This window comes from Antechinus flavipes, chromosome 5, assembly GCF_016432865.1.
Source record: "Antechinus flavipes isolate AdamAnt ecotype Samford, QLD, Australia chromosome 5, AdamAnt_v2, whole genome shotgun sequence".
Lineage (NCBI taxonomy): Eukaryota > Metazoa > Chordata > Mammalia > Dasyuromorphia > Dasyuridae > Antechinus > Antechinus flavipes.
Window position 1 is genome coordinate 159,988,963 of NC_067402.1, and position 12,287 is coordinate 160,001,249.

Here is a 12,287-nt window from a genome sequence, read left to right on the forward strand (position 1 = left end):
TTATACCATGGATTGTATAGCTTGAACTGATCACTGACCTCTTGCTTCCTGAAGTTATCTTTCCAACTGTCCAACTCATCATTACCCCATTTGGGATTTGCTTGGCAGAGATACCAGAGTGGTTTGCCCTTTTCTTTTCCAGATCATTATACATATAAGGTAACTGAGGCAAAAAGGGTTAAGTGACTTGCCAGGGTCACACAGCTAATAAGTATCTGAAGCCATATTTGAATCATCTTCCTGACTCCAGATTCAGCACTAACCATTGTACCAACTAGCTATCTCCTAAAGTCATTTATTTCACCCTAATGCTCATGAACCTGAAGAAAAACATCACCATCAGCATAACACTATATTAAAGCAATCTAGTTCGTGAAAATCCTACCATCTAAAATAATAATATCAAACTCAAATAAAAATAGGATCCCCTAAACACTACATAAGGATTCCTGGGCCACATATTGGCTTTGGGGAAAAAAAAACACATTTAATATTCTTTATTATGAGCAGTAAGATGGCTTAGTGTGTAGAGGCTTTGCTTGGCCTGAAGCCAGAAAGACTCATCTTTCTGAATTCAAATCTGGTCTCATATACTTATTAGCTGTGGGACCCCAGGCAAGTCATTTAACCCTGTTTGCCTCAGTTTCCTCATCTGTAAAATGAATTGGAAAAATAAATGGCAAACCATTTGAGTATCTCTGCCAAGGAAACCCCAAATAGGGTCATGAAGATCTGGACACAAATGAACAAAGGCAGAACAACATTCTTTATTATAATTTAATGAATATTTTTAAGAATCTTCCAATTATATTCTAATATTTATCCAATAGAAAGCCTTTCTCAATCCCTCTAATTCTAGTGTCTTCCCTCTATTTTTTATTTACTAATTATCCTATATATAGTTTGTTTACACATAGTTGTATACATAAATATATGCATAATCTCTCCCCTGGAATGTGAGTTTCTTAAAAACAGAGACAGTCTTTTGCATTTCTTTGAATCCTCAAAACTTAACACAGTATCTGGCACATACTTGTTATTAATAAATACTTATTACATTAAATACATTATTTATTACATTACATACATTAAATTCAAATATTTATTACATTAAATACATTAAGTGCTATCACAATTGTTCTAGCCCAATAATATCAAACTCAAATAGGAAACAGATCTTTGCAAGTTGCATATTAACTTAGAAAATCACAAAGTATTTATTGACTGACTCACATCTAAGGAATTTAGATTAACAGTAGTACAAATTTCCTATAGATTTGACTTGGTTTTTAAGATACGTGAAATTTTAGCATTGAACTATGTAGATATAGGTAATAGATATTATTTTTATATACACAAATATGTATATATCTATTCAAAAACATGGAGTTTTAGCATTGAAAAGAACTTCAGAGATTCAGTCTAACCCTCTTCATTTTAATAGGTGAGCAAAATTGAGGAACAAAAATGCTGAATGCCTCCTCTAAAAGCATGCAAAGTTAAGACTAGAACCCAATTGCCAGTCCATAGCTCTTGAAAAAGAAAAATAACATTAATAATAAATAGATTTACATGAGGAGCCTCTAGACTTAAAATAATGAGGAAAGTTTTTATAATCATAGTGAAAGAAGCAGAATAAGAAAATGTCTTTGGGGAAGTAGGGAGCAATTAGTGGCAAGAGCCTAGTCTTCATATTTAGCATTTAGTGAAGTTCTTAAAAATAAACATTCATTCACGAGTTCTTTTCTATTTTTTGCCCTTTCTGCTCAGAATTAAACCAAGAAGAAATAAGAAGCCAATATCTGCCTTGTAACATATGTAAATATAGAGTGATCATACAGAGTCATAAATACCTGGGGACTGAAATCACACCTTGGCCAGGTTTGCTGGGATTGCATCTCATAGTGACAACAGCCACTCGCCCATTGTTGCAGGATGCTGTCACCGTGGAAGACCTAATATAAAGTCAAAAGAGAAGTAATCAAACAAATATTAATTTTTTTAAAAGGCACAAAGAGTTGTGACAATTGTACACCTGTTGACCAGACCAAATAAAACACTGAAAAACTTCACTCATTCAGCTTTTCCCTAATTTTCATGGACCTCCTCTGACAGCTGTAAGCACTAAGATTTAGGGAGACCTTCCAGAGTTTGTAATGTGTTAAAACAAACTATAGAATCATACCATGTCACTTGACATGACTCATAGTGAATAAAAATAATTTAAAATACATAAAAATGTATAATATATAAAATAGATTTATTATTCTATTATTTTATTGATAAGTTTTATCATTTAAATGTATTAAATAATGAAATAAATTGAGCCATCAATGGGACTTTGTTTTAGAACACAAAGACTTGCAAATTCAGCAAGAAAAATTGAGTTAAGACAACACATACACACAAAAATATAATTCTAATAGTAGCCAGCATTTACATTGGGTTTTAAGGTTTGCAAAGGTATGTTTTCTTATTTGATAAGTTAATATAAAATTAATGAATAGGGCATCAAATATGAACTGAATGAAAATTTAACAAATGCAAAATCACAATTAACCAGAACATTAAGATGCATTTATTAAATGCCTACTATATTCTGGTTACTAGGTTTAACCCCAGGGACCTTAAGACAGTCCCTACCTTCTTTGAACTTATTATTGAATAGAAGGCAACCCAAGTAGGGGAATCATGGCCAGGGAACAAAGTTTTTGTCTGGATAATCATAGGGATTATGCATGTACTTTAGGGTTGTAGAGTTTTCCACACTTTTTAAGTGTCAGTGGCAATATTTGTGAGACTATTGTTCCCAGAGCAAGAGGTAGAAAGAAGGATGCAGGTAGGTAGGTGCACAGGTCATACAAGTACTACATATCTGAGGCCTATTTCAAGCTCAGCAGTTTATCCACTGCCTCTAGCTTACATTGGTACTGCAGGTAATATGTGAATTGTATTATCATGTTATAGAAAGATGCTTTATAGTTTTTTGTGTCTTAGTGAATGTTTGTATTCTATATGAATGGGGTGTGTGTGTGTGTGTGTGTGTGTATGTGATAAAGCAGATTAGATGATTTTTTCTCATTCACCCATGTAATTTGTGATTACAGAGTTTTGGCTGAAGTTTACTTTGAAATTCTCTATGGCAAAGAAAGTTATTGCACAAATTATTATTTGAAACAAGATTTTAGTCAATTGACATACTTTCCTATTTAAAAGAAAAGGCTATTTTTGAGCACTTTACAAGGGACACAAAAAATTTTATTGCAATATAGGCTCATGTTTTATATTAATTATAAAAGTCATATTTATTAAAGTAGAGCTTTTGTTAGGGGCAATACTAGAGTTGTTGTTGAACTGTTTTGATCACATCCAACTCTCTGTGACTCCATTAGGCCTTTTCTTGGACAATATACTGAAATAATTTGCCATTTCCTTCTCCAGCTCATTTTAGAGATGAGAAACTGAAGCAAAAAAAAAAAAAAAAAAAAAAGGTTAAGTGATTCATACAGTTCATGAGTTGTTGAGGCAGAATTTGAACTCAGGTCCTTCTGATTCTAAGGATAGCACTCTATCCACTGCACCACCTAGCTATTTAATGCTACATGTAGCCTAGTTTATAATACATGTTTTCAAAAATCATGGTTATCAGTCCTCTAAATAATATTATTCAGACTGCTAGTTCATTCCTTCATTCAACAAATATTTCAAGCACCAAATACAGGTTACCCCAAAAGTTTTGACACAATTTTAAATTATTAAATATTGCATTCCAGCATTTGGGATGGCCTATATGGGCAAGGAATTATGGGAGACATAAAAATGTAAAAGATATAATCTCTAACCTCCTGTATTATTTATGGTCTCATTAAGGAAGTAAAACATATGCCTAAATAAGAATACATTAAGTGCTATTGCAATTGTTCTAGCCCAATAGTATCAAACCCAAATAGGAAACAGATTTCTGCAAGTTGCATATTAACTTAGAAAATCACAAAGTAACTTTACGTATGTTGCACTATATTTTATTTATTTTATTAAACATTTCCCAATTATTGGGGTTTTTTGTTTGTTTTTGCTGAGGCAATTGGGGTTAAGTGACTTGCCCAAGGTCACACAACTATGACATGTTAAATATCTGAGACCAGATTTGAACTCAGGTCCCCCTGACTTCAGGGCTGGTCTTCTATCAACTTCGCCAACTAGCTGCCCCCCAATTATCTTTTAAAAGGTTTGACATACCACATGCAGGTATGCTCAGCATGAACTTCTACAAATCTAGGCCGTATATTTTACAGATCTTGAAAGAAAAGGATACTTCCAACTATGGTGATTCAGTAGGGAATGCTTCCAAAGAACTTCTGAGATCAAACTTTCTAACCAAATTTTCTACAATAGTCACCATACTTGCTAATATATACTTAGAACATGTTTCAAAGGCAAAAGATAATCTTGACTCGAGGTGCCTTTGCCTGACTAAACTTCCAAAGTGATCAAAGGAGGATTAGATTCCACTTACTTGTAAAAGAAATGTACATCAGGTATTTGCCTTAATGGAGCTGGGAACATATCTTCCTTCACATTGATATTGTACAATGTGGTTTCAACAGTTACTCCTAAATCGATTTTTAGAAAGAAGAAAGAAATTATTGAATATGTTTCTTAACATGAGGTTTATTTTGTATCTATACATTTGAATGACATCTAAACTTCCTTAATTGTATACACCTGAATTCAAATACTGCCTTATATACTTACTACATAAGTGGGCAAGTCACTTAACCTCTCTTAGCCTGTTTCCTCATCTGTCAAATTGGGGTAGTACCTACCTCACAGGGTTGTTATGAAGATCAAACAAATTAAGAAATAAAAAGCATTTTGTAAACCTTAAATTTGTCTAGAAATGCTAGTTATTATAATCATCATTATAATTATTATTTGTCAGCATTATAGAATCATAACTCTAGAATTAGAGACATCAAAATTAATCTATTCCAATCCCCTCATTTAACAGATGAGGAAACTGAGATTTAAGGTAATTAGGTTTGCCTACAATGCACAGTGGTCAGAGTACCATAGATAAAGAGACAGAGCATCATATATCTAGAAACTTTAAAAGATTTCATCTAGTCTAGTCTCCTCATTATATAGAGGAAACCAAGATCCAACCAACTGAAGGAACTTGTCCCAAGTTAACTGGGAATTGAACCCAGATCCCTTGACTCCAAGTTCAGTACTCTTTGATGAAAACCAATACAATAATTGCAAGCTCATTTGCACTGAGATTGTTATTTAGTCATTTCGAGTCCTGTCTGATTTTTCATGACCCCAAGTGAAGGATTTTTTTGGCAGAAATATTGCAAGAGTTTGCCATTCCTTTCTCTTGCTCATTTTACAGATGAGGGAATTGAGGCAAAAAAGGTTAAGTGACTTACCCAGTCACACAGCAAGTGTCTAAAGCCAAATTTTTTATCTTATTTTTAATTTTTATTTAATTTATGGAAAACAAAATTTCTATAACATTGTATTATTTTTTTAAAAAAGATGATTTTGAACTCAGGTCTTCCGGATTCTAGGATCAGTGCTCTAGCTACCTTACCACTAAACTCTTTCCTTGGCTTATTTTTGTAATTACTCTTTTTTTCCTGACTACTTTTCCCCTATGTCTCTGTGTTGGCATTCCTTAGAGAAAAGGGAATATTTCTTTCTGCAAAGTGAAAAAATCATCAATAAAATATCATCAACCTGAGCTTGAATAACTCTCAAGAAACACTTAGGGCATTTTTTTCTCAAGAAACCTTCTCAGTGCCAAAAGGATACAAGGTTTATATAGATGCAAAGAAAAAGATAGAAAAAGTATATATTGTCAAACATGAAGAAAAGGCATCAAGTTCCAATGAAGAAAATGAGAGATTTAGGAGGAACACCAGAAGAAGTCCTAGCTTCAAAGTCCAAATGATAAGAAATTTCAGCACTGAAGATGCTCAGGTCAAAGGACCAGGAAGGAGACTATAATTGACACTTTCTGAAATGTACAGTTATGCACCACTCAGCCATAGGCAAAGTAATTCGGCGCATAGTTTTCCCTTATCTTTCTTTAATGCCTCTTTTTCATATATTCACTGCAGAGCTGGAACATAGATGAAAATCACATAAATCAGTATTGCTATTTGTAATATAAAAGAAAATTACCGTCCCTCCAAAAAAAAATCATGGTTAAAATAATGGACTGACATTACCTGTGGATCTGAATTATTCATGTTAATCTTATTCCCACACAACACATAACTGAGAGCTGGAAATACTATTATTTTGAGATTGTTATGCATACATAAACATGTACTCCATAATACATGTTTAATTCTATAACTTGCATACTTATCTATGAATGTTTTCCCTACCCAGAAAACACTTTTTTCTTTAACAGGTTTGCTGGTATTGAATTTGAAAATCTTACAGGTATTTTATTTTAAATTATTTTAGAAATCAAAGAAATGGAGAGAAAACTATCATTAAAAACCAAACTACACTTCACTGCATTGCCTTATCACTGAATTCAAAATGATAAAGGATATGTGCTTGTTCACTACGTAAAATTTGATTGTGGGAAGAATTCAAGAGAGACATAATTGTAACAAAGTTAAGGGCAGGAGCCAAAATATCAAACTTAATTGAGATTCTTTACTGTTACCTCTTTAATATTTTAGCTTTAAAGTTGAAACATCAGTATCAGACAATGAGACTTCTGAAAAATTTCTCAACTTTGTTTGCCAGGATGTGGCACATACTGGTTGAAAAGAATATAGCCCATCAATAAGCAATGCTTTATTCATTGCCCATTTGTATCATTTTTCCAACTCACATAATACTACTTTCCTAACTTTGAAATTTTATGGAACCCATTGAAAATATAAGGTGGTTTAAAACTATACAAACCTATACACATATAAATACCCTACCTAAAAATATATCTGCAAGGCTGATAGACTGTGAAGACAAAGCTGTACGGAAGCCCTTGCTTTCAGATGGAATAATAGTTGACTGGCATATAAATGCTCCTACAAAATTGGTATAATCTTCTGATTCAGCTACCATTTCCTTCACAGTGATATCTGTTATGTTGTTAGTACAAATTGCCATCTTCTTCCCCTAAGAAAATAAAGTGAAAAACATAGGCTTCAATGGAGGAGAAATGAAAGGCTACATTTCAAATTCACTTACCTTCTCCCTCTCCATATTTCTGAGGCCAACAAAGCATCAGTGATGTAATACAGGACCCAATTGATACAGAAAACCATCCCAAGCAAAAGTCCTTCTGAATAAAGTCTAATGCCAGAAAAATCATGATCATCAGTGACTTCAAGTACAAAGTCTAAAAACCATGCATTTAAAGAGCATCAAGCTTCAGAAGGTTATGGAAGAACAAAGCAAATAGATTTCATCTTCCTTCTCCTTCTATCTCTGAGTCTAACAAAAAAGTCAAACTGAAGAAGGAAAGTGTAAAAGCAAATTACAACTAATCACTCAAAGGTTTCCAAAAAATTCTGACAGGAGGGCTGAATTCTAAAAAGTTGGTCAATATCATTACCATGTATTCCTCCAATATCATACTACCAAAAATGTTCATTCATTCACTTTCATATTCGATTATGATTATGATGTTTGTCTGTTCAATTAAACAGTCTATGTAATGAAACTATCTTATCTTTCCTCCTCCCAAAAAACAATCTTAGCAAAGAGACTCAACATAAATATTTTGGTAATTAAAACAAGTTTCTTTAAAAGACAGTGATACAGTTAAAGGTTCTGATAAAGGCCTCATTTCCAAAATATATAGAGAACTGACTCAAATTTATAAGAAATCAAGCCATTCTCCAATTGATAAATGGTCAAAGGATATGAACAGACAATTTTCAGAGGATGAGATTGAAACTATTACCACTCATATGAAAGAGTGTTCCAAATCATTATTGATCAGAGAAATGCAAATTAAGACAACTCTGAGATACCACTACACACCTGTCAGATTGGCTAAGATGACAGGAAAAAATAATGATGAATGTTGGAGGGGATGCGGGAAAACTGGGACACTAATGCATTGTTGGTGGAGTTGTGAACGAATCCAACCATTCTGGAGAGCAATCTGGAATTATGCCCAAAAAATTATCAAAATGTGCATATCCTTTGATCCAGCAGTGTTTCTATTGGGCTTATATCCCAAAGAAATACTAAAGAAGGGAAAGGGACCTGTCTGTGCCAAAATGTTTGTAGCAGCCCTGTTTGTAGTGGCTAGAAACTGGAAAATGAATGGATGCCCATCAATTGGAGAATGGCTGGGTAAATTGTGGTATATGAATGTTATGGAATATTATTGTTCTGTAAGAAATGACCAGCAGGATGAATACAGAGAGGCTTGGAGAGACCTTCATGAACTGATGCTAAGTGAAATGAGCAGAACCAGGAGATCATTATACACTTCGACAACGATATTGTATGAGGACATATTTTGATGGAAGTGGATTTCTTTGACAAAGAGACCTGAGTTTCAATTGATAAATGACGGACAAAAGCAGCTACACCCAAAGAAAGAACACTGGGAAACGAATGTGAACTATCTGCATTTTTGTTTTTCTTCCCGGATTATTTATACCTTCTGAATCCAATTCTCCCTACGCAACAAGAGAACTGTTCGGTTCTGCAAACATATATTGTATCTAGGATATACTGCAACATATCCAACATATAAAGGACTGCTTGCCATCTAGGGGAGGGGGTGGAGGGAGGGAGGGGAAAAAAATCGGAACAGAAATGAGTGTCAATATAATGTAATTATTAAATAAAAAAACTTAAAAAAATAAAATAAAATAAAAAATAAAAGACAGTGATAAAATATACAGAGAGATCCTGCAAAAGTAACTCTGATCCAGGATTCCTAGCAAGAAATGTAAAAGTCAAGCATGAGTATTTTTTAAATCATATTTAAGTATAATCTTGCATCCAATTCTTTTAAAAATAGCTATTAATCATTTTTATTTGTTAGAGTTTTCAGTGAGGATGCTGTGACATGGAACACTCCAAGAGATGGTGGAGTTTCTGGATAATAATATTAATTAATTTAACTAATGATCAATAAATTGATGATCAATAGTTTCTCTCAGTAAGCAAAGATTTTAAAAAATGGGAAATCCGAAAGCCTTAAATATTTCTTGAAAGGAAATGTCCCTGACAAGTGAAAATCAACCCTGACTGATAGACATTTAATGAGGAGTGACCTAGAAACTTTCAGCTCCTTTATTCTCACCAGAATGTAGTGTTATTTTTAATTTATCTATTTAATATCTTCCCTAATTACATTCAAAACATTTTACAATTTTTTAAGATTTTTGAGTTCTAGGTTCTCTCCCTTATCCCCACCCACAATTAAGAAATCACATGTGGGAGCAGATAGGTGGTGCAGTGCATAGAACACCAGCACTGAAGTCGGGAGGACCTGAATTCAAATCTGGTCTCAGACACTTCCTGGCTGTGCCCTGGGCAAGTCACTTAGCCCCAATTGCCTCAGGAAAAAAAAAAAGAAAAGAAAAAAAAAAAGAAATCACATGTGAAATTATGCAAAATATTTCCATGAAAGTCGAGTTATGAAAGAAAACATAGATCTCCCACCTTAAAACCTTCAAGAAAAATTAAGTTAAAAATACAGAGAGAAATAGAGATTAATAGAGAAAGTTTCAATCTGTATTCAGACTCGATCAGTTTCTTCTCTGGGTATGGATAGGATTTTTCATCATAAATCTTTCAGAATAGTTGTGGATGATTGTACTAATGAAAATAACAAAGTCATTTACATTGTTCATTCCAGAACATTGCTATTACTTTGTGTACAGTATTTTTCACTTTTTTCATGGAGGACTTTCTAGAGTATTTTTTTTTCCTGAGAGCATCTTGCTCATTATTTTCCGAGAATAATAATATTCCACCAGAGAAACTCATTTCAAAAATTTATTTTACAATTACTATTGCTAATTGTACTTCTCCCCATTTATTCTCTCTCTCCTTTGAACCTATCCCTCCTCAAAAGTGTTTTATGACTGATCAGTCCCTCTCCCAACATGTCCTCTCTTTTATCACCCTACCCCCTTCCCATATCCCAGTCTCCTCCTATTTTCCTGCAGGGTAAGATAGATTTCTGGGGCTGGGGCTGTGGGGGCATTCCCACCCTGTTGTCACAGACATTTTCTGTTGAGCTTCTAAGTTGTCTTTGGCTGCAAAATATTCTACGCTTTTAGGGTGTTCTGATGCACTAGAATTTGTTTGGAGTCATTATTTAAAGGAATTTGGAGCACTTTGAGGAAGAAGTTGGACAAGTACTGCCAAGCATCTTGGCTCCACCCAAGAATATAGTTTTATTATAAAATTCGACCACCTCCAACAACCTAGAGGAATCCATTTCCATGGATGGAAAACTCTGGTGGGTTTTCTTCTTCATTAGCTGGGTCAACCTAAACTCTAATGGAGGATTACATGGACAGGGGCTTATTTCCCTAGAATAAAAATTTGCCTAGACTAGATTCTGTTTATACTCTAAACAGAAGCTAGACCTTCTAGTTGAGTGGAATTCTGCCTAAAATGGAAGAGCTTGCTTCCTTGAGGGGTAAGACAATCTCATCTATCAGTCATGTTCTTCAGAGTTTGACTTTTTACAAAGGATGAGGAAATAAATGCGAAAAGCCTGGATCCCAAATTAATAGTTGTTATAAAATGATTTCTCTCAATAAAAAGGAAAAATGAAATAGTTCCTGAATTCAAGGTACTTACATTCTATAGTGGACAAAATACATATTCAGATAAGAAATACTAGGTACTTTGAGGTAGAGAGAACACCAGCAAATGGGGAATTATACATATCTATCTCTTACATATACATATACACTTCTTGAACTATGGTTTGTGACCCTATATGGAGTTAAGTAACTAAATGTGGGGGTTGCCAAATTATTATTTGTTATTAGTAAATTTTTTATTTGTAATACATGTAACTGGGGTCACATTAAAATTTTCTCAGGTAAAAGGGGTCACAAATGGGAAAAATTTAAGAAGCCCTACTATAGGCAATGTCTCCTAGGCTTAACCTTAAAGGACGATGAGAATTCCAAGAGACAAAGATGATGAGAAAGAAATGCATTCTAGGTATAGGAAACAGGCAGCCTAAGCAAAAACGATGGCAGTAACATACCAGATGGCATGTTAAGCTTGGCGATTAGCATGTAGGCCAGTTTGGCTGGAATAACATGGAGCTGGTGAAGATGAGCAATATAAAATAAGTCTGGAACAGCAGGTGGAACCAGATTGCAGAGGGCTCAAAATAGTACCAAGCTAAAGAATATGAATTTGATCCTATAGACAATGGGGGAAAGAGAAAGAAACTAGAATCTCCATCATATTTATAATCTAACATTTATACAGCACTTGAAAGTTTACAAAGTACTTAAAATGTTATTTTATTTGATCCTCACAAAAATCCTGTGAAGTAGATACTATTAACTGTTATATAGAAAAAGAAACTGAGACCGAGAAAGGTTATGTCTGAATCAAAATTTGAATTAAGATTTTCCTGACTCTAAGCCCAGAGTTCTATTCACTGCCTCTACCTAGTTGCCTATTTAACAAGAGCATTTTCATCTTAAACATTTTACCTTATATAGCATATGATCTGTGTACATGTTGTACATTTTTCTTATTAAGATTATAAACTTCCTGTAGGGAAAAAAAAGTATTTCATTTTCCATTTTTGTCCCTAGTGACTTTTATAATATATGCTTCATCCATATTTGCTGAAAGAAAGAATTGATAAAAGATATGATTCTGGGCTTCTCATTCTATTTTGGCTCTTTCCAATCCTAATGCTGCCCCACCTTTGCTACCTTATTTCATGTTACTTCCATGAACATACTATGAGCTCTAACAAAATTGAACTAATAGAACAGGGAGATTCCTGTACACATCCTACTTCCGTGCCTTTGTGTACACTGATTTTTAAGTGTAGAATGGGTCTCCTACAGTTTAATATTGCCCCCTTCCCTTTTTAACTTTTGGAATTCTATCTATCTTTTAAGCAACCCAGTTCCTTCTTCAATGAAGTCTTCCCCAATTCAGTAATGGAGTTACCAATGGTCTCTTAATTGCCATATCCAATGGTCTTTTCTCATTACTCATTCTTCTTGACTTCTCTACAGCTGTTGACATAATTTATCATCTTTTCCTCCTTAATATTCTCTTTTTTCTGACTCTAG

At 33.8% G+C, this 12,287-nt stretch overlaps 1 protein-coding gene across 1 annotated transcript in view; it reads right to left on the reverse strand.

Annotated features, from left to right (window-relative positions):
- The window catches only part of ELAPOR2 (endosome-lysosome associated apoptosis and autophagy regulator family member 2), a 90,270-nt gene that overhangs the window by 26,865 nt on the left and 51,118 nt on the right, over nucleotides 1-12,287 (reverse strand). Inside the window, exons 14-16 of the mRNA XM_052000654.1 lie at nucleotides 6,957-7,146; nucleotides 4,517-4,613; nucleotides 1,854-1,955 (exon numbers count right to left, since the gene is read on the reverse strand). Of these exons, the coding sequence (XP_051856614.1) occupies nucleotides 1,854-1,955; nucleotides 4,517-4,613; nucleotides 6,957-7,146 (389 nt within the window). The remainder of the gene's footprint in view (nucleotides 1-1,853; nucleotides 1,956-4,516; nucleotides 4,614-6,956; nucleotides 7,147-12,287) is intronic.